This window comes from Bos indicus, chromosome 1 (genome assembly GCF_029378745.1).
Source record: "Bos indicus isolate NIAB-ARS_2022 breed Sahiwal x Tharparkar chromosome 1, NIAB-ARS_B.indTharparkar_mat_pri_1.0, whole genome shotgun sequence".
Lineage (NCBI taxonomy): Eukaryota > Metazoa > Chordata > Mammalia > Artiodactyla > Bovidae > Bos > Bos indicus.
This window is the reverse complement of record NC_091760.1, coordinates 69403204-69425781: the sequence shown is the minus strand read 5'-3', so window position 1 is coordinate 69425781 and position 22578 is coordinate 69403204. Positions and strand designations below refer to the sequence as shown.

The window sequence follows — 22578 nt, the reverse complement described above, 5'->3', positions numbered from 1 at the left end:
GGGTATGGTACAGGCCTTCTTATAGCTGACAGATGGAGAAACTGAAGCTCACACAAGACCACAAAGCTGGCTGCAGCTGAGCCAAGACCAGGACATGATGACTTATCTCGTGTCTAGTCCAAGGCATTTCCCACTGGAAAGCACCGCCCATGCTGACCTGGCCTCGCTGGGCTCCCCCAGGGAGGGAGGCGCTGACCTGAGTTGCTGGATAAGGTCTTCGCCCTCCTTGATGACATTAAGTGTGGCATCCAGAGTGGCGGTCTGCTGCTGCTGGAACTGCTTGATCAGTTCCTGGACCGCATCCACAGAGTCTGCACAGACATCCTCCAGCATTTCCTTCTGAAGGTCTTCCATCCATGTCCATAGCTGTAGGGGATAGAGAAAGCAAAGTCTACTCAGGTCACATGGGAGTGGAGGGCTGGGGTTAAGGGCAAGAGTGTGGAACTCAGGTCATCCAACCTACTCTCAACTACTCAGTCAATATCAGACTGTCCTTCTCATCAGCACCCTACGGGTCAGTTTACATCTCTGTATTTATATTCACTATCCATCTCTGCTAAGTTTACTCCATTAGTACAGGCATTCCCTAAGGACAGGAATTACCCTCTGCTTTATTTTCTAGTGATTCTGGAAAACTGGTCTTAGAGCAGGAAGCTCACTCATTTTTGAGAGAGTGGGAAGAACAGGAAACTGATGGACAAATTCTATTTCATCTTTCATAAAGGAGGACTCTGCACAGTTCCTGCAGATAGCTAGAGGCTGATTCCCAGAAATGTATCATGATTTTATAAATACACACGAAAGAATGGGATGTTCACTAAGAACCAAGTGAAGATTAATTAAGAAAATATGTGTTAGGCTAAACTATTTTTTTCTTCTCAGGACTGCTTTGTTGGTTAGAAAGTTAACTACTAAAGAGGTATAGCTTATCTTAATTTCAATATAAGACATTTCCCTCGTGATATTCAAGGTGATGAAATGCAGTCAGGATGATATTACTGGTCAGACAACTTTAAAAGAGCTAGTTGAGTTCAGTTCAGTCACTCAGTCATGTCTGACTCTTTGCGACCCCATGAATCACAGCATGCCAGGCCTCCCTGTCCATCACCAACTCCCAGAGTTCAACCAGACTCACGTCCATTGAGTCAGTGATGCCATCCAGCCATCTCATCCTCTGTCGTCCCCTTCTCCTCCTGCCCCAAATCCCTCCCAGCATCAGAGTCTTTTCCAATGAGTCAACTCTTTGCATGAGGTAGCCAAAGTACTGGAGTTTCAGCTTTAGCATCATTCCTTCCAAAGAAATCCCAGGGCTTATCTCCTTCAGAATGGACTGGTTGGATCTCCTTGCAGTCCAAGGGATTCTCAAGAGTCTTCTCCAACACCACAGTTCAAAAGCATCAATTCTTCGGTGCTCAGCTTTCTTCACAGTCCAACTCGCACATCCATACATGACTACTGGAAAAACCATAGCCTTGACTAGACGGACCTTTGTTGGCAAAGTAATGTCTCTGCTTTTGAATATGCTATCTAGGTTGGTCATAACTTTCCTTCCAAGGAGTAGGCATCTTTTAATTTCATGGCTGCAGTCACCATCTGCAGTGATTTTGGAGCCCCAAAAAATAAAGTCTGACACTGTTTCCACTGTTTCCCCATCTATCTGTCATGAAGTGATGGGACCAGATGCCATGATCTTCATTTTCTGAATGTTGAGCTTTAAGCCAACTTTTTCACTCTCCTCTTTCACTTTCATCAAGAAGCTTTTGAGTTCCTCTTCACTTTCTGCCATAAGGGTGGTGTCATCTGCATATCTGAGGTTATTGATATTTCTCCCAGCAATCTTGATTCCAGCTTGTGCTTCTTCTAGTCCAGTGTTTCTCATGATGTACTCTGCATATAAGTTAAATAAGCAGGGTGACAATATACAGCCTGACGAACTCCTTTTCCTATTTGGAACCAGTCTGTTGTTTCATGTCCAGTTCTAACTGTTGTTTCCTGACCTGCATACAGATTTCTCAAGAGGCAGATCAGGTGTTCTGGTATGCCCATCTCTTGAAGAATTTTCCACAGTTGATTGTGATCCACACAGTCAAAGGCTTTGGCACAGTCAATAAAGCAGAAATAGATGTTTTTCTGGAACTCTCTTGCTTTTTCCACGATCCAGTGGATGTTGGCAATTTGATCTCTGGTTCCTCTGCCTTTTCTAAAACCAGCTTGAACATCTGGAAGTTCACGGTTCACATATTGCTGAAGCCTGGCTGGGAGAATTTTGAGCATTACTTTACTAGCGTGTGAGATGAGTGCAATTGTGCGGTAGTTTGAGCATTCTTTGGCATTGCCTTTCTTTGGGATTGGAATGAAAACTGACCTTTTCCAGTCCTGTGGCCACTGCTGAGTTTTCCAAATTTGCTGGCATATTGAGTGCAGCATTTTCACAGCATCATCTTTCAGGATTTGGAATAGCTCAACTGGAATTCCGTCACCTCCACTAGCTTTGTTCGTAGTGATGCTTTCTAAGGCCCACTTGACTTCACATTCCAGGATGTCTGGCTCTAGGTCAGTGATCACACCATCGTGATTATCTGGGTCATGAAGATCTTTTTTGTCCAGTTCTTCTGTGTATTCTTGCCATCTCTTCTTAATATCTTCTGCTTCTGTTAGGTCCCTACCATTTCTGTCCTTTATCGAGCCCATCTTTGCATGAAATGTCCCCTTGGTATCTCTAATTTTCTTGAAGAGATCTCTAGTCTTTCCCATTCTGCTGTTTTCCTCTATTCCTTTGCATTGATCACTGAGGAAGGCTTTCTTATCTGTTCTTGCTATTCTTTGGAACTCTGCATTCAGATGCTTCTATCTTTCCTTTTCTCCCTTGCTTTTCGCTTCTCTTCTTTTCACAGCTATTTGTAAGGCCTCCCCAGACAGCCAAGTGTAGTTATTTGAATGGAATAAGTACTGGAAATGATGAGGAGTAGAACTGAATTAGTAAATTAATGGATTGATAGCTCTTCCTCATAGTGAAAACAGGTGGCCTTCCATGGTGCTCCACTTCTAAATGCTCTCAGTGAGCATTTTCATGAGTGGTGGAGGGAAAGACATGTCTGATGTTTGCTTAGAAACAAGGAATCTTCCCCTGGTTAGCAGAAAAGATAAGCTCATGACTCTACCAGGAGAAAAGCCAGTAGAGATAAAAAATTGATAGAAGGAGCCAGAAGATGCAGACTGTGACTGCTGTTCTTCCCATAACCTGTGGTGTCTCTGAGTACATCACCTGTGCTTGTCAGACTTCACGTGTAACATAGGCTGAGGAGAGCATAAAGTAAAAGTTAACTTACAGTCCTAACGTTCTGTAAGTTTTCCATGTCAAAAACATGGATAAACATCCATCTTAAGAATATTATTTCATCTTGCTAGTTCTCATTATGGTAAATCATGGTGTGGCCTTTGTAACAAGGGGTTAGAAAAGAGACAATAAAGAGAGACAAAAATAATCTTCAGACTTTTGACAAGTTATTCTTGTCCTTAAGAGAGTAAAGGCCTTACGTGTGACATAAGAGGTTGAGTTCATAAAACTAAGAAGCCCTGGAGGTAACAAATAAAGGGAGGTGTTCTTTTGGGACAGGTAAGAACTTCTCTGAGCTTCAGTTTCCTAATCTACAAAATGGAAAGAAAAAGATTTGACCTGCTCACTTCAAAGATTATGAAAAATGAATTATTTACTTATTATCAATGCTTTAAATAAACAGATAGCATTATTAATAAGCCATTGCAAATTATTATTCAGTGTTTCTGTCATTTAGCTGTTTGTGTCTGGTTTAGTTCAATTTACTTATTTATTTATTTTTTACAAATAAGCTTTCTGTTGTAAAACACAAATTTTCGAGACTATTTAAGCTGAGGCACATTTTCCTACAGATATGAATGTATCTATTTCAAATCAGTATGAAATCAGAAAGTTCAGGATATTGGTCACTATAACTTAAAGTTACTTCAGACTTTCTGGCTGCTGTTTTTCCTAGAGCAAAACCATTTTCCAACTATGCTGAAGTCCTTGTGTATGAGACAATGGAATCTCTGAAAAATTGCTATATAGAGAGGCAATATAGCATAGCAGTTAAGAACTTCTAAATCAACAATACATTAATTTAAAAAATTAAATAAAGGAAAGAAGAAAGAAAGAAAGAAAGGGAGGGAGGGAGAGAGAGAAAGAAAAAAAAAAACACAAAAGATAAGAAAGAACGAACCCCCCATTCTACCACATATTAACTCTATAACCTTGGGTAAGTAATGTAATAGTAATAGTTGTTATCCCTACAGAGTTGTAAAGATTATTAATAAAGTGATATATCTGTGTGTGTTATGTCTTTATGTATACACACACAAATAAATGAGATACATGTGTGTATGTATATATACCAGAGAAGGCAATGGCACCCCACTCCAGTACTCTTGCCTGGAAAATCCCATGGATGGAGGAGCCTGGTGGGCAGCAGTCCATGGGGTCGCTAAGAGTCGGACACGACTGAGTGACTTCACTTTCACTTTTCACTTTCATGCATTGGAGAGGGAGATGGCAACCCATTCCAGTGTTCTTGCCTGGAGAATCCCAGGGACGGGGGAGCCTGTTGGGCTGCCGTCTCTGGGGTCGCACAGAGTCGGACATGATTGAAGTGACTTAATACATACACTCTACATTTATATAAATTTTATATATAAATATATACATATGATATAATATGCATATCACTTAGAAACAGTGCTTGGCATATAGTAAGTGCTAGATATTATTATATTTAAAAGATATTTTTATGCAAGTCACCTCCAGTTCCCACTAGAAGACAGAGGAAAAGTTTGAAGTACTCCATTTTTAAATTGGTAAAAGATCGATACTGGATTTGATCTTTCAATATGCTAACATGAGTTGGGCCCCTCTTTTCTGTTTTTTGCAACTTTTTCGTGGGATATCTAAAGAAAACCTAGAGATTGAAAAGTCCAGAAATTTCCTTTTTTTTTTTTTAATTTTATTTTATTTTTAAACTTTACATAATTGTATTAGTTTTGCCAAATATCAAAATGAACTTTTTAAAAAAGCAAGAAAAGACAAGACTATGTGAAGAGAGAGAGATTAAAATTGTGGACAGGAAACAGGTCACTTAAGAAAAACAAATTTAGTGTGTCCAGGTAGAAAAGGCACTGGATGGAAGACTTCTCAGGATGAGGCTGGTATTCCTATTACCAGAATGAGAGAGCTCAGAAGCTTATAGATATCTTAAGGAATTTATTTTATTCAAGATAATTTTGTTCTCAGTACCATCCTTAAGCTATTTTAATGGCTTCATAGCTTGGAGTTTCTTTTTTTTTCTCCTCTTCAGTAAAAAACTTGAACATTTCTGGTGTAGGTCTAGGGAAGAAAGTCAGCATTATTCTGTTCTGAGGAAATCCACCATGACTCATGACACTCCCTCCACCTGATAACCATGTAGCTAAATTATAGGGACCAGTCAAAGATCAAACTTGTCAAACACGAGATGTCAGTGTAACAACAAAAAGACTAGAGAAAGATTAGGTATGTCTGAGGAAACACACCAACCTTGGGAGTCAATATCATTTTAATAAAAATGTGTCCTACTCCTGTATATTCTCTGATTAATGAGTTGAAGTTGATTTTTCACATTATCAGGTCATATATTCTACTTTATTATAAAGAAAATCTTGTCTGCTACTATTGCTGCTAAGTCGCTTCAGTCGTGTCTGACTCTATGCGACCTCAGAGATGGCAGCCCACCAGGCTCCCCCGTCCCTGGGATTCTTCAGGCAAGAACACTGGAGTGGGTTGCCATTTCCTTCTCCAAAATCTTGTCTAAGGTAGTTTAAAACCTACCACTAAGGAAAATCAACTAAGAAATCAATGATGTACAACATAGATGCCACTCAGCCCAGTGGTCAGCAGCCTGGTGAGGAAAGGAAAGGGCCCGTCTACCTTCAAGAGGATAAAATGTCAAGTAAAATTGCTATGGAATTTGACTCAGAGATAGGGAAGCACCAAAGACAAAGGGTTAGTGATAACATTTCTTCATTTTTCCTTCTGTAAAAACAAAACCAAAACAAAACCCAGAGGGAAAGAAGTTCTTGAATGGAATTGGTACATACTGGGGATAATTCTCGATCTTGCCCTTGTCCTAGCTCTATGATCATGGGAAAACTACTTCCAGTACTTCATACTTAAAGTACATGTGCATAAGTGTGTGTGTGCAGGTGGGTTCTCCAGAAGCTGACCTAAAGAAGAGAGTTGTAATCAAAATGCCTCTCTAAATTGAAAAAAACTGCAGTCACATCTTTGACACCAAGACACCCAAAGTCCAGAGAGTTTAGCACCACTTTGAAGATAATTGCACTACCAAGTTAAGATACTATTTAGTATCTGGAAGGCTTGAGTGGAGAACCACAGGAAAGCATGCACAGTCGCCCCCTGGTGTCAGCAAGCTTAAATTGCAGGCTCATAATTCTGAATAAGCACCTCTGAGGGATAAACATTAACATCAGCGTGACTAACCTATGACTAAGGGCCCATATTCCATTCCTTAGGCTGTAAGTTTTCTACTATCTGAATTTCCTGTAGGTCTCTTTCTGTCTATGTGTCCATCTGACTTATTCTTGAAGAGCATGCCTAGACTGAAAAGAGTCCAAATCAGAGAGTCACTTCTATTATTAATTTATTCATTATCAGGGAGCCAACGAGACTGAGTCAGAATGATCTTGTAGTTCAAGTTATCACAAGCCATTGCCAGAATGAGGTGAAATCATGGAGTGAGTGAGGCAGCTCAGGAGCAGCCACCACATGTTTCTTCCTGCTGTCCTCCATTTCCATTTCTCTCCCCTATGATAATCTTCCTAACCCTCTGGTTATCTACAGTCTAAAACATTAATTAGCACTGTGCCTCTGCCACCAACCCACCTACTCCCGAGAAAAAAATCTCCTGTTTCAGCCATTTCCAGATCCTCTGTTCTTGATCAAACACACCTGTGCAAAGACCATTATTTCAGGGTTCTGCTCTCTGCTTGGCAAAAATTATTTGGGCCCTGCTTCCCAGGTGGGAGCCTGGTGGGCTACCATTCATGGGTTTGCAAAGAGTCAGACGCAACTGAACATGCATGATACATACACTTAGGTCTCTTTATGTGTTCTCTCAGAGAACACATGTAATTATGGCCCCAAATACCTATATCCAAAAGAATGAACTGATTTGAGCCTCTCTGAACTTTTGTAGAGGGGGGGTTAAGGCAGCCTTTCAATGAGCTACATAAAGTTTGCTCTAAGACTGAAACCAGTGAGTTCAGGAAGGGCCAGTGCATGGACCCCATTCTGCTTACATAGAGGGGCAGCCTGAGAAAAGGGCAACTGAAAAGGGCAGGAAGGGAGAGACAGGAAGGAAGAAACTAGCAGGTCTGTAGAAATGATGAGGCTTATGGATTTGGACAGTTCTGGTAGCCATTGTGCTGATACAACTGATTGACTCCTGGAGATGCAAAAGGAACACCAATTCCATGGGATGAATCACCCTCCCTCATTCTGAAGGCATCATTTTCCTTTGGCATTGACTACCAGTTTTTATCTCTTAAATAAATACCATACCAGCCTAACAACTGACATGGAAGAAGAAGTTGTTCTGTTCTTAAGGCCAATAATCCCTTTTGAAAACTGATTTAGTTTTTGTTCTATAGTGGGCAAAGGGATATGTGTGTATGTGTGTATCTACGGCATTTGTGGTATATGTACCTATTTGAGCAGGAAATAGCATGAAAGAATGATTTCACAGGGTTATAAACAATTGGAAATGGCATTTAATTAAACATTTAACAAAGAGCTGAGGTTGATTATCTTGGATACATTCCTTAGTTAATTTGACTCTCATATTATGACTACAAAAATATCTAAAAACAGTTATTTTGAAAACCCAGCAATTGCAGCATTTCCATGGAAACACAGCAAAGAGAGAGAATTCTGCCTGGACAATCTCTGTGGAGCAGATGACACTTGCCACAAACGCCTTTTTTCTAAATGCCTTTTTTTTCCCCTGGACAAAGAAAATGAGGACTTGAGTAAATACTTCTCCCTACATTCTCCCTGAGGTTTCTAGACCAGCAAACAGCCAGCTAGCCTCTTGTCCCCAGGCAAAAGGAAGATATTTGAAAGTTCAGCACAATTTCTATTAATCGCTGAGGTTCTGGATGCATAAGAAAGTTCCAAGCACATGTTTGTCACCTCTCTTTATTATGTAGCTCTTCTCTCAAAGTAGAGATGGAAAGTTTTGTTTTTATAAAATAATATTTATTGGGATTGTTCCTTTCAATTGAAAATATTAAAGAAAACTTATAAAACAAATAAAATATTCAAAGGAAAATTAAATCATTCATAACATTCTTAACTTCTTTGGATACTTCCTTCTAGTCTTTATTCTAAGTGCGTAATCAAAATTGTGGTCGTGATAGATATACAGCTTTTTATATATTATACCACAAGCTCTTTCTCATATCATTAATGATCTTTGACACTGTGATTTATAACTGTATAATATTTCACTCTATAGATTCATTATGATTTAATGAATCACTTAACATGGAATATTTAGATGGTTTCTAATTATTCAAGGTTATTACTAACACTGCAATTAAATAATTAGAAGCCTTTAAGCCTCCGGACGCCTTTAGTCACGAAGAATTCACAAAGCCAGCAAACAGAATCAAGCAGACTCTTGAATCTGCGGAAGAAACGAGCCTGGGGGACATCTTCCTCATATCTTCCTTCTGTTTCCCCTCTGATCCTAATTAAAGTACATCTTTGATACAGCTGAGTAGAAAATTATTCTTCCATTCACTCTATTTACTGTAAGAGAGAAAACATCCATAGCAACTCAAAATTCCCTAACAGACTTGTGGACTAGTAAACTTGGCTACTAACCTTGCCATGAGTAAAAATCAGAACTTTGCCTACAGAGTAAAGAGGATGGAGTCAAGAGTTAATTGACCAGGATCAGCCAGGATCCACACTTAGCAAGGTCTGAGAGGCGGTGTGTCTTGAAAGGCATTAAACAGAATAGGGAAAGAGCAAACCACAGGTGTTCCTTCATTAGCCCATTCAAGGATCCTCACTTCTGACTACCCAACAATCCATGTCTGCCTGCTATACAGGCTGTAGAGGAAAGCTCCCACAGGCAACTCAGATTTCCCCACCTGCCTTTCTTTGTTTACACTGTCCGTAGAGTTCAAATCCAAGAACTGGAGTAGATAAATGATGCAATTGAATGGGCTTTCCCTCACCTTTTTATTTTTTCTATTTTCTTTTTTTTAGGAGAAGTGACTAGCTTCTCATTGTCAAGTAAGCCTGTTTAATATTTATTCAGCGTCACTAAGTATCAGACACAGCAGCAGAAATATTAGAATCTATGTTTACACATCTAAACCCACATGTATACTTACATATGAGTACCCCCAATTTAACGAGGGAGAGTCAATAATCTCAGTGAGATCCCAGCATTGTTGATGAGGTACAGACACAGTGCTCCTATCCTGTCTGGGTGGGAAGCTGGAAGCCCCAGGGAAGAATTTCAAGGAAAAATGATGCCTCTGAGTTGAGTTCTTTACAACCTACTTTAGAGATGATCTAAGGATAAATTTTGGAGGGAGTTTTCCACTAGGAAAAAGTGGGTATTAGAATTGTACGACTCAAATTTGTAATGGTCACCATCATAATTATCACAAAATAATAGAGACTAAGTAATTACCCCAAAGACACACAGCCGTGCCCAGTGAAGATCTGGATCTGGAAATCTGGCATCTAAGATCTTGCTGCATCTAACATGTGTGTGTATAACACATATGCATAAGTGTGTACTCACATACACAGGTCGTATTCTCTACTCTGTATAAAAGGGGCCTCAGACTAATTTGGGGGTAGGAAGGTAACTGAGAGGAAACAGGCAGATAAAAAGTCCTAAAGGATGCCCCACCATGAGGAGCCCCACTATGATAGCCACTCAAAATGATACTTTTCTTTCCCTTCTGGAAAAAAGTTAGAATGTATATGATCTGAGAGTTGTAGATCTCTTGAACAGAAAAGGCCTCACAATCACACACCCCTTTGCATCCAGGCAGGACTGCTCCTAATTTCTCTCCTATTTTGGGGTCCCAAAGATAGAGACTATGCTACTTGCCGACAGCCTCAAATAAATTCCTGGGTTTAGAAAACTCTTCCAAGTCTGTTTCCTGGCTGTTGTACGAAAGGCCAATGAGAAACAGCAGGGGCTTTAGAGTCAGAAAGATCTGGGTTCAATCCTTACATTTACCACATCCTCACTACAAGACCTTGGGCAAATTATTAATTTCTCTGATATATAAAATTAGAATTAAAAATGACAATTCTCATTGCTATTGACTAGACAGAGGAATAGTTAGGCACATAGTAGGGGAAATCCGTTTTCGTTCCCTCTCCCTTTCTCCACCTGTCCCAGTAACATCCCACTTACCTTGGTACTATTTCATACAAATGTGGTTGCATAAACTGAGCCATGGTGGGAAAACAAGTCTCAGATTCAAACAGGACCAAACTTAGCAAGGTTTGAGAGCTATCTTGGAAAACAGTGGTTAATAACTGCATCCCTGACTATTCTTTCACTTTTTTCATCTAAGAGCTACCCTGCCTCTGTCTTGGAGTTTGGAAAGGTAAAAAGATGAGTAAGGAGAAGGAAGAAGAGCAGAGGAGACGCGAGAGGGAGACAGGAGGACAGAATGCATGGTAGCAGGTAAGAACACGAGCACAGAATTTAGGAAGACAGGTCAAGACCCTGCTGCACTGAGCAGCTCTGTAACTTCAGACAGGTTCTTTTCTGGGCCTTAGCGTCTTCATTTGAAAATGTGTTGAATAAAGTCTGTATCATAAGATTCTTACGAGGATTACATGAGATGATGTATGTGTCTAGCAAGTAGTCAATATTCAATTAGAAAAAGATACTACCTAATATACACTGAGTGCTTGCAACAGACCAAATCTTAGGCTAGATAAATCACATATATCACACCAGGCTTAATTACTATTATTAATTATGATTATCGACATCAAATAAAGAAGAAGAGGAGAAAAAAAAATCTTGAAATCACATTAGAACCATAAAGGGCCTTAGGGACATTGAGTCTAACTGCGCAACTTTATAAATGCGGCAACCTAAGGCCATTGGAAAAGACTCTGATGCTGGGAGGGATGGGGGGCAGGAGGAAAAGGGGATGACAGAGGATGAGAAGGCTGGATGGCATTACCGACTTGATGGACGTGAGTTTGAGTGAACTCTGGGAGATGGTGATGGACAGGGAGGCCTGGCGTGCTGCGATTCATGGGATTGCAAAGAGTCGGACACGACTGAGCGACTGAACTGAACTGAACTGAAGGCCAGAGACACCGTGATTAGCACAAACACACAGGGTTTTATAGCAGCAGGCTCTGGACTAGAATCCCACCCTCCTTGCTCCATGTCCAGAAGGCTAAAGATGCAGCTAGAGAGCTTTCCTGGGAGCTTCAGTTACCTTTTCAGGAGCAGCACTTCCCTGGAAACTAACCTGGTCCACATCTCCTTTGGCAGCCTACAGCCCCACAGTCCTCACAAGGAACGTGGCTCTTGTTCATTCATGCTCTTTTCTCTCACCCACAGCCTCATAATTAAAAGAGAATACACATGCCTTTGGTTTCTGAGACCTTATTAAGAATCGAGTAAGCCACAGCAAGCAGACAACCAGGCAGGAAAACTTGGATTAAAGCTAATCCCCCCCACACCCCCCTTGCTTTACAGACTCTCATCAGAGGGTGGTTGTAGGTCCCATGGAGAAGAAGCAGAGCTAGCTTCACAGGGCTCCCCAGCCCTTCATCTGCCTGGGGAATCTCAGTTAGAAAACATCTTTTCATGTTTAATTCTGATAGACACTGCAATGATCTGTATTCATTCCCACAGAGAGTCAGAAAAGCCTGTGAAGGAGAAACAACCAGGCTTCTTAAGGCATTTCAAATATCAAAAATCAACTTAATTAAGTAAGGTTAATATTTCTTCCTGAGCAGCAATCCAACTTTAATTGATACTTCATAAAAAAATTAATTCCTGGGGGAGTACAAGCATGTATACACCTAATGAGTTCATCTGTCAAGGGTGTTATTACAGAAGATGTTAAATGTGCCTCCTCACCGGCCACTTAGACTGCCCCGTGTTAATCGGAGCCAAAAAGCAACCATAGGTCTGCAACTCTACTGCTCTCTGTGGGCTCTTTGATCCTGCCAACAATGTAACATGATCCATCCTCCTCTACCCTGTCTCCACTCTGTGAATGATTCAGGGGCCAGATTTAAGCCCAGCCTCCTGCATGGACGGCATCCCAGTTTCCCTCCCTTCACTGGCTTTTGCTCCACAATGAGAAAGGTTAGGACACTCTCACTTTATTAGCACACTGTGGCAGACTTCATTAGATGATTTAATCCTCTGTTTAAAAAAAATAAAATAAAAACTTTGAACAGATTTGCAAACTCTCTATATTCCCTGCTGGTAGGAAAGATGATTTAAGTTCTGCAGGACTCTGATTTCTGATGGGAAACATCAACCAAGAGAAACTGGGTGTTGCATGGGAAAGAAATCTCTGATCCTCTATTATTGCCTCTTAAGGTGACTATTTCTATACTAGGAATTCCCAAATTTCTCCAGTTGCAGACTGAATGCTCTAACAGACCCCCCCAAACCATCTGCCTCCCCAGCCCTCTCCTCACTAGAAATAACGAGGAAATTTTGCCCCATATTGGTTGAGACCTCAGTGTAAATTATCAGGAGCAAGTTGTTAATATCATCAACCTCAGGAGGCTAGTAACTTCCAGACCACCCAGGACACCAGGCAGACCTCAGGGAGCTAGGACATCGACCTGACTGTTGCCAGAAAAAAGCAGCCCAGCCCAATGCCCCTCCTTGCTAACTGCCCATACCTCTTTGGTGTGAGTATGGAAGGAGACAGACATGTCCAGCAGAAGCTTCCGCTGCTCCACCCTGCGCACGAAGTCTTGGATGCGCACCTCCAGGTGTCTAGCTGCCTTGTAGATCTCCTCCGGGTCACATTCCCCTGTCTGAGCCAGCTGCTCTGCCGCTTCTAGGAGCTTGTCCGCATTGGTGTATGTATTCTGCCAGCAACGACAGTGAGGAAAAGTCAACTTGCAGTCACGAATGGAGCGTCACGTCTTCCCCCAGCCCACCAGGGCTGCCCAGAGCTGGAGCGCAGTGCGTGGGCACTGAGCCCAGAGCTCCCTAATCTGGCACGGAAGAGCTGAGTGCCCAGCTCACCCACCACCTCCCAGCAAGCCAGCAGCCTGCCTGGCAGCTCAGCACAAGCGGGTACTAGCTCAGTGCCTCCTCTGTGCCTGGGATTTCTCCCAGGTGGGGTGTCCTGGAAAGAAGTGAGCAGACATGCTAGAATCTCCATTCCTCAGCCTCGCCTGGACCCCCTACCCTTAGGGAGATCCACCACTGCCCTCACCTCTCAGGCTGTAACTGCCAGAGTTGGAAATACCTCATCCACAAAGATCAGCTGTGTTTCTATATGAGAACACCAGAGAAATAATAACTGGGAAACTTGCATGACTTTTCCCCCAAGTCCCTTATAACTACTGGTGTTTATCTTTTGGAACAGAGCTATCTCTTTGGAGGGGAAAGGGTCAGAACTCAGGGAACTGACAGAAGGAAGCAGCCACAGCCAGAGTGAGGAGATACAGGCAATTCCCTGTGTGCCCAGTAAAGGCTTAAAGCTTGCAGGAAGGTTGGGGAGGTGTCTGGTGATTTTGTTTATCTTACGCTACTGCATGCACGCACACATGAACACACTCATTCTCACACACACACTCTCCTCCAAACCCCTGTCTATGTTCTCCAGAGCATTTTGAAAAGCAACCAACTTGTAATTATTGCTCATCAGGATGGAGTCACTGCCTCTGCAATACATGTATGTCAGTTAGTACATATATGCCATGGATACAATTTTTCCTGGGTAGGCTTCCTGTAAAAGAGAGTTCCAGACAGACCCTTAATTAGAGCTGGCGGCTCAGATGCACATTATATTTCTCAACACCCTTATAATGACACAAGGCCCAACAAAGTGATGAACAAGTGAACTGGGGATGATATGAAACTGGCGGCAGAAACAGTCAGGATCAAGTGCAAAGTGAGTGGAGAAGTGGAACGAATTTTGTAGCAATGATTGTGCGTGGTGCTTTACTTTGCCTATATCTGAGTGGTCTCCGGTCCCTGGAGAGTTCACTCACCTGAAGACCTGGGTGTTAAAGGTTGAATTGTGTCCCCTCTAAATTTGCATGTTGAAGCCCTCAGCCCCAGGACCTCAGAATGGGGCCCTTATTTGGAGACAGAGTAATGGCAGAGGTAATTAAGATCAAATCATAGTGAAGTAGGATTCCTAATTCAATATGACTGCTGTCTTTACAAAAATAACACCATGTAAAGACAGGTACCTCCCTTGTGGTCTGCGCTTAAAGATAGGTCCCATGTGTCACTCACTGTGGGTTCTTCATGCCAGACACCATGGCTGGTAGACAATAGGCACTTACTAAATGTCTACTGAACGAACAAGACTCAGAGCTTGAATGAGCATGTCATGTCTGGGTAAGTTGAGCTAACCTCACTAAAATTGGAGAGTAGAAGGAAATCATATTTATAAGGCAGGGAAGGGCCAGATAATAGATTTTACAGTGAAAGGGAGAGGAGAGCCGGTGGGAGGGCAACAGGGTCAGCACTAGAAGCAGGGCTCCCTTCTTTACCTGTTTCCCAGCCCTCCTCCCCATCATGACTGGAAAGAGCCTCTAAAATTCAGACCCAGTCATAGCTCTCTTCCACGTAAAACTGTCCAGTGGCTTTCCACTGCCTCTGGGGTAAAACCCCTCAGGGTGCCATGCAAGGCCCCTCTTCATCTGACACTTGTTTTTTCCCTTCAGCCTCAACTCCCCTAAAACAGCCTGTGAAATAAATTGCTTATACTTCTGGAAACTCATAGCACTGGGTCTTCCCCTGTGCTTCTGCCTAGGTTGTCCTTCCCCTACTTTTTTTCCCATGACCAACTCTTACTCACCCTGTAAGACCCAGCCCAGGTGTCACTTCCTCCAGGAAGTCCACCCTGAGATCCACTTCCCTCCCAAGGTTGGCCTATATGAGCCCCTCTGAGCTCTCAGAGTGATCTGTGCCAAACCTCTTCTTGGTTCCTGCCATATTCTAATGCCAGTGTTTGCCTTTCTCATCCACTTAGGGGCAGGCAGTCTTTCACTTCTTTCCCTTGGTGCCTGGTACCAAGTAAGTGCTCTATAAAAATTTAATGAATGAATTAATAAATTAAAGAATACATCAATCCCCACCAATCCTAATGTTCAATCCTTAGCCCCATCAACTACTTGGTACAAGATCTTATATGCTAGAATTTATGTTCAATGTTTAATCTCATTTGGTTTATCCTATTTCCTGGCAGAATCCTGAAATAAGAATGTGCTTATAGAATATAAATTAAAGTGTTAATGGAGCAATTCACTGATACCTGTCATTGCCCCAATTGGGCAATCCTTGTCCCACTGGGGCAAGGATCACAACTGGGGGGGCAACGGGGTCAGCACTAAAAGCTGGGCTCCCTTCTTTACCTGTTTCCCAGCCCTCCTCCCCATCATGACTAGAAAGAGCCTCTAAAATTCAGACCCAGTCACAGCTCTCTTCCACGTAAAACTGTCCAGTGGCTTTCCACTGCCTCTGGGGTAAACCTTCTCACCTTCTGACCAAGCCAACAAGAGTTTCTACCCCAGGGCCAGAATCCAACTCACTATGGGTATAGTTCCTAGGCATTCTTTGGCTCCTCAGTCTCCTATCCTCTGCCTTGGGTTTGATCCCTTGATGACATTTCCTAATTGGCATTGCAAAAATAGGTTACGAGTAGGGGGACATCAATTCCTCAGCCCCTGGGGCTTTTAGGCAGGGCCTGTGGTAACTGGAGCCCTGGGTCAGAGATTTAGGCCATATGGATGGCTGCATTTCCTGTTCTTCCCTCCCTCCATGCCTGTGTCTACCAGGTAAAAAGTTCTAGATAATTCAGCCCTTACGTTGATGGGCATAAATCTCATCTTCACCTCATTGTGCTTTGCAGATCCTGCTTTTTGTTTTACAAACTGAAGGTTTGTGGCAACCCTGTGTTAAGCAAGTCTATCAGCATTGTTTTTCCAACATCAGCTCACTTCATGTCTCTATGTCACATTTTGGTAATGCTTGCAATATTTTAAATTCTTTCATTATCATTATCTTTGTTGATTTTTGATCATTGATCTTTGATGTTACTACTAGGACTTACTGAAGGCTCAAATGATGGCTAGCATTTTCTAGCAATAAAGCATTTTTCAATATCATGGAGGGCATTTATTCATTTACATTGAAGGTCTCTTTACATCTGATCATTTCTACAGCTGTGCATACACAAATAACTCAAACATGAATCCTCCAGAAATTTAGGTTCATATTTGACTTCAAAAACACATCTCTAAAAGTCCCAAACTGAATCCTCCAGGAATTTAGGTTCATATTTGACTCTATAAACACATCTCTGACAGTACCATCAACTCCCCAAGTCAACATATCCTTCTGGAATCCTGCGCCCCTACTGGATCACATTTACTTTTCTCGATCACACTGAGCTAATAACAGAAACCAGGGGTGTGTTTTCCCTTCGTAATGTACCTATATCCTAGATTTCAGTTTCCAAGTGTCCTGAAGAAAGCTTCTGATAGAACCAACAACTAGGTAGGGTGTTACAGCATTATGTATCGGAACTCAGATGATCACACATGTCACCATCACAGTGAGGACAGGGGCTGGGCCTAACCCAAATCTTCCTGGGACATCCTAAGTCTGTAAGAATCTCCCAAAGTTCAGCCTGTAGCTGGGCAAGTCTCTCCTGATGAAGAATACCCAAAGTGCTGTAACTCTCCCGAGGGACAGGATAAAGCTCTAGACTTAAGTCAGGAAGCCTATCAGTATGATGCAGGAGACTCTCTAGGATGGCCATGGAGATGAGATTTCCACACACGCTGATGACCCTGAGCTGGGAGCAGTGGCTCAGGGCAGGCAGAATGGCCGTGAGATGGGAGTCCATGATCCCATACAGGTTTAAGTCCAGTTCTTCCAGAGAGCCTACAACTTTCTCCAGCAGAACTTGGAGGAGCTCAGGACTAAAGCTGGTCAGGATAACACCACTCAGATTCAGGCCCTTTAGCTGATAGATGTTCAGTCTCTGGGACAGATTGGTCAAGTCAGATTCTCTAGACAGGCAGTTGGTTACTGAGAGGTTGTCCAAGGCGGGTCTTCAGGCATCTGAGTATCTGGCTCAGATGGCCTTCCAAGAAAGATGGAGATTCCATTAGGAGATACTGGAGGTACTACAGCCTGAGGATCTGAGAAGTAAATTGCAGAAGATGCTGATTGTCCTGATCCTCAACAGCAGACACATGAATGGGGCAGAGAAGGAGTTTCTGAACATTGCTCATCTTGCCCAGCTGATCCTCAGCTGGCCAGAGTGGACAGCTTCTGAGTGAAACTCAAATCCACCTCCTGTACACAGTCCAGCTTCACTAAACTGAGAACTCTCTTAATATCTTCCGTAGACACTGAAATAACCTTCATCTTCTTACAGCATAGGTGTATAGAGCCTTTTCTCTGTCCCACCCACATGAAGAAGTAAGCGGGGAATTTACCCAGGCCTTTTTCTTGAGACAAAGTTCTATGACTACCTCCCAGGGAGCCAAGGGATGCTTTGTCCTTGACATGTCCTCAGCCACTGGTGCCATCGGTGAGCTTGAGGGTACATAGTCCATGTCTCCAGACCACGTCCTCCAGAAGTCCCAGCCAGTATTCCTCAAGTCCAGCACCTGAAATTTGTACTTCCTGGGGTGAACCTTCTGGGCCAGCAGGATATCAAGGCCATCCAGCACTGCTTGTAAGGTTCCCTTGTAAGGCTGCTGCATCAGGCCCCCCAGAGTCAGGTGGGCAAAGGGCCAGGCTTGCACCATGGCCTTCAGGGTCTCACTATGTCTGCCAGAGAAGGTGACCATGAATAATGGTGGGTAGAGCTCAGTAGGCAGACACTCCAAAGAGGTGATGGCTGAGGCTTCGTCTCTCATCAGGCTTACTGCTGCTAAGTTCACAAATCTGGGTGGGTTGTGAACACTCATCCTGACTCTTCTCTGAATGGAATCCAGCTCTGATCTGTTTGGTGGGTTGCTCAGACCTCAGACTTGGTGGAGAACACAGGCAGTGACTCCAGAGTGAGAAGCTTCTGCATCTCTTCTTTGATGATTGATGCTTTTATAGAACTTTTCTAACCACATCTGCCCTCCTTCCAACCACTAACTTCTAATCAGAAGGCACTTCCTGATAAGATTCCACAGTGCCCCTCAGGTTAACCCTGACTGGGTTACTGTCAATCTCCATATGAATTGATTGAGTCAGACCTTCATTAATAAAAGAGAAAGAACAGGGGGAGAGGTGGTGGCATCAAGGATTTATTCATTGATTTACCTCAAAAAATTGGATTGAGTTTTGCTAATATGGACAGTTGTATCCCTGGATGTGAGAAAGGGAAAGGATTATGGGTTTCTGACATTACACAAAAAGCTAAGTCAAAAACAATGTCTTCAACATATCATTGTTGGGAGATCTTTGGCAAAATCAAAGTTGTTAAATGTCCCAGAATTAAAACAGCTTCATAAAGGCAGTGGTATCATTTCCAAAGGAAACAAAATAAACTCCTATTTCTTTCAAGTTGTCACTTAGGTGTTATATGAGGAAGATAGCAAATTATGAGTGTATTCAGAGAGTTAAGGGATGTGCAATTGGAGATGTGGTTGGACCTCCAGATTCAAGTTCTGACTTATTTAAAGAACATCTAGTCAAAATCCTAATGAGAATTAAGGGTGGGTGATGGGCAGTGTGGTGGTGGCCATTCCTAAAGGGACCCTGTGAATGACTCAAACAGCATCATATATGTTGTTTTTTTGTTTGCTTTTCTCTTGGGAAAGAGGGACATTAAAGACTTTTCTTTGGGTGATATTTAGAAATTAAACACAAGAGGCTAAGAGGAGACAGTGTCATCTTTGAGGGTGTTTCCTCCTAGAATGTTGCGATCAGGACAGCAAATTGACATGAAAAGACTAAATCTGAGAATGTGAGCAAAGGGAGACATGACCAGCTCTGCACAGGAGGGCATTTTCATGTCTGGGAGTCAATGATGGTGGTCATTGTGGGCTCTTTGGGAACTTGGAGCAGGGGGTGAAACAAATGTGGATCAGTCCGACCTAACCTTGTGCTCAACATGGCCACTGCTACCAGTAAACACTGTCTTTCAGGTTCTTCACACAGGGGATGAGCCGAGATGGCAACTGACCGCAGGCGTATTCTAGGGACATCACCAGATGGTCAACACCAAAATCAGATTGGTTATATTCTTTGCAGCTAAAGATGGAGAAGCTCTATACAGTCAGCAAAAACAAGAACAGGAGCTGACTGTAGCTCAGATCATGAACCCCTTGTTGCAAAATTAAGACTTAAATTGAAGAAAGTAGGGAAAACCATTAGGCAATTTGGGTATGACCTAAATCAAATACCTTACGTTTATACAGTGGAAGTGACAAACAGATTCAAGGGATTAGATCTGGTAGACACAGAGCCTGAAGAACTATGGATGGAGGTTCATGACATTGTACAGGAGGCAGTGATCAAGACCATCCCCGAGAAAAAGAAATGCAAAAAGGCAAAATGCTTGTTTGAGGAGGCTTTATAAAATTGCTGAGAAAAGAAGAGAAGTGAAAGGCAAAGGAGAAAAAAAGAAAGATATACTCATTTAAATGCAGAGTTCCAAAGAACAGTAAGGAGAGATAAGAAAGTCTTTTTAAGTGAACAATGCAAAGAAATAGAGGAAAACAACAGAATAGGAAAGACTAGAGATCTCTTCAAGAAAATTAGAACTACCAAGGGAACATTTCATGTAAAGATGGGCACAATAAAGAACAGAAACGGTATGGACCTAACAGAAGCACAAGATATTAAGAGGTGGCAAGAATACAAAGAAGAACTATACAAAAAAGATCTTAATGACCCAGATAACCACAATGGTGTAGTCACTCACCTACAACCAGACATCCTGGAGTGTGAAGTTAAGTGGGCCTTAGGAAGCATCACTACAAACAAAGCTAATGGAGGTGATGGAATTCCAGCTGAGCTTTTTTCAAATCCTAAAAGATGATGCTGTTAAAGTGCTGCACTCAATATGCCAGCAAATTTGGAAAACTCAACAGTGGCCACAGGACTGGGAAAGGTCAGTTTTAATTCCAATCCCAAAGAAGGGCAATGCCAAAGAATGTCCAAACTACCACACAACTGCACTCATTTCACATGCTAGCAAGGTCATGCTCAAAATTCTCCAAGCTAGGCTTCAACAGTACATGAACTGAGAACTTCCAGATGTTCAAGCTGGATTCAGAAAAGGCAGAGGAACCAGAGATCAAATTGCCAACATCTGCTGGATCATCGAAAAAGCAAGAGAATTCCAGAAAAACATCTGCTTCATTGACTATGCTAAAGCCTTTGTGTGGATCACAACAAACTGTGGAACATTCTTCAAGAGATGGGAATACCAGACCATCTTATCTGCCTCCTGAGAAACCTGTATGCAGGTTAAGAAGCAACAGTTAGAACTGAACATGGAACAACATACTGTTTCAAAATTGGGAAAGGAGTGCATCAAAGCTGTATATTGTCACCTTGTTTATTTAACTTACATACAGAGTACATCATGTGAAATGCCAGGCTGGATGAAGTACAAGCTGGAATCAAGATTGTCAGGAGAAATATCAATAACTTAGATATGCAGATGACACCACCCTAATGGCAGATAGTGAAGAGGAACTGAAGAGCCTCTTGATGAAGGTGAAAGAGGAGAGTGAAAAAGCTAGCTTAAAACTCAACATTCAAAAACTAAGATCATGGCATCCGGTCCCATCACTTCATGGCAAATAGATGGGGAAAAAATGGAAACAGTAACAGACTTTATTTTCTCGGGCTCCAAAATCACTGCAGATGGTGACTACAACCATGAAATTAAAAGGCACTTGCTCCTTGGAAGAAAAGTCTAGATTTGTCTGACAAATCTAGATAGCATATTAAAAAGCAGACACATTACTTTGCCAACAAAGGTCCAAACAGTCAAAGCTATGGTTTGTCCAGTAGTCATGGATGCGAGAGTGGACCATAAAGAAGGGTGAGCGCTGAAGAATTGATGCTTCTGAACTGTGGTGTTGGAGAAGACTCCTGAGAGTCCCTTGGACTGCAAGATCAAACCAGTCAATCCTAAAAGAAATCAACCCTGAATACTTACTGGAAGGACTGATGCTGAAGCTGAAGCTCCAGTACTTTGTTCACCTGATGCCAAGAGCCGACTCACTGAAAAAGGTCCTGACGCAGGCAAAGATTGAAGGCAGGAGGAGAAGTGGGTGGTAGAGGATGAGATGGTTAGATAGCATCACTGACTCAATGGATATGAATTTGAGCAAACTCCGGGAGATAGTGAAGGACAAGGAAGCCTGGCGTACTGCAGCCCATGGGGTTGCAAAGAGTAGGACAGGACTGACTGACTGAACAACAATATTCTAGGGACTCTGGGAGCTGAACCATAATCCCTCACATTTGGTTATTCTCACAATATTTTAAATTCTTTCATTATCATTATCTTTGTTGATTTCTGACCAGTGATCTTTGATGTTACTACTATAACTTGCTGAAAGCTCAGATGATGGTTAGTATTTTTTTAGCATTAAAGCATTTTTTAAAAAGTCATATACATTGTTTTTTTAGACATAATGCTATGGCACACTTAACAGACAAAACTTTTATATGCACTGGGAAACCAAGATTCATGTGACTCACTTTGTTTTGGTATTTGGTTTATTGCAGTGGTCTGAAAGTGAACCCACAACAGCTCTGAGGTATGCCTTCCTTCCATTCCCCCTGCTGCAGCCTTGGCTCATGACTTTATGCCTTTCCTCAGGGAGGAAACAGAGCATTGCAGGATAACTTGTCTCTAAAAACATTGGCATCCCAGCAATCTAGCTGTGGTTTCAGCCTCCTTAGGCTGAAGCAGAAGGATGAGAAGTAGGCTTTTTAAAGACAGAGTGTGGAAGAGGCGGCGAGTGAAAACACTTGTGGAGTTAAGAGGTGACCTCCTTGATAACATGAAGTTAGCACTCTGGGCCCTGTGCTCTGGGGATGAGGACGGATGAGGATGGATAAGGCCAAAGTTCCTCTTATAATTCAAAAGAGGTAGTGTGGACCGGAGGATGTAACAACCAGAGGGCCAGTATAGAACTGTCCCCTCCTGACGATTATTTTTCCAGGCTTGGAAATGGACATTTGCCTTATCTCCTAGTGTAGCTAGTCCTAAGTTTAAGGATAAGTAGTGATCCAAAAGTTCCTTTGTAAGACTCTT

The 22578-nt window shown here is 42.3% G+C and overlaps 1 protein-coding gene across 31 annotated transcripts in view; it reads right to left on the bottom strand.

Moving 5' to 3' along the window:
* The window catches only part of KALRN (kalirin RhoGEF kinase), a 689644-nt gene that overhangs the window by 316003 nt on the left and 351063 nt on the right, over window positions 1–22578 (bottom strand). For 27 of the 31 annotated variants that reach the window (XM_019956772.2, XM_019956779.2, XM_070800327.1 and 24 more), the window contains 2 exons: window positions 13001–13192; window positions 158–366 (listed from right to left, as the gene is read on the bottom strand). In XM_019956772.2, coding sequence (XP_019812331.1) covers window positions 158–366; window positions 13001–13192 — 401 coding nt within the window. The remainder of the gene's footprint in view (window positions 1–157; window positions 367–13000; window positions 13193–22578) is intronic. The other 4 variants (XM_070801460.1, XM_070801615.1, XM_070800524.1 and 1 more) reach the window with 1 other exon arrangement.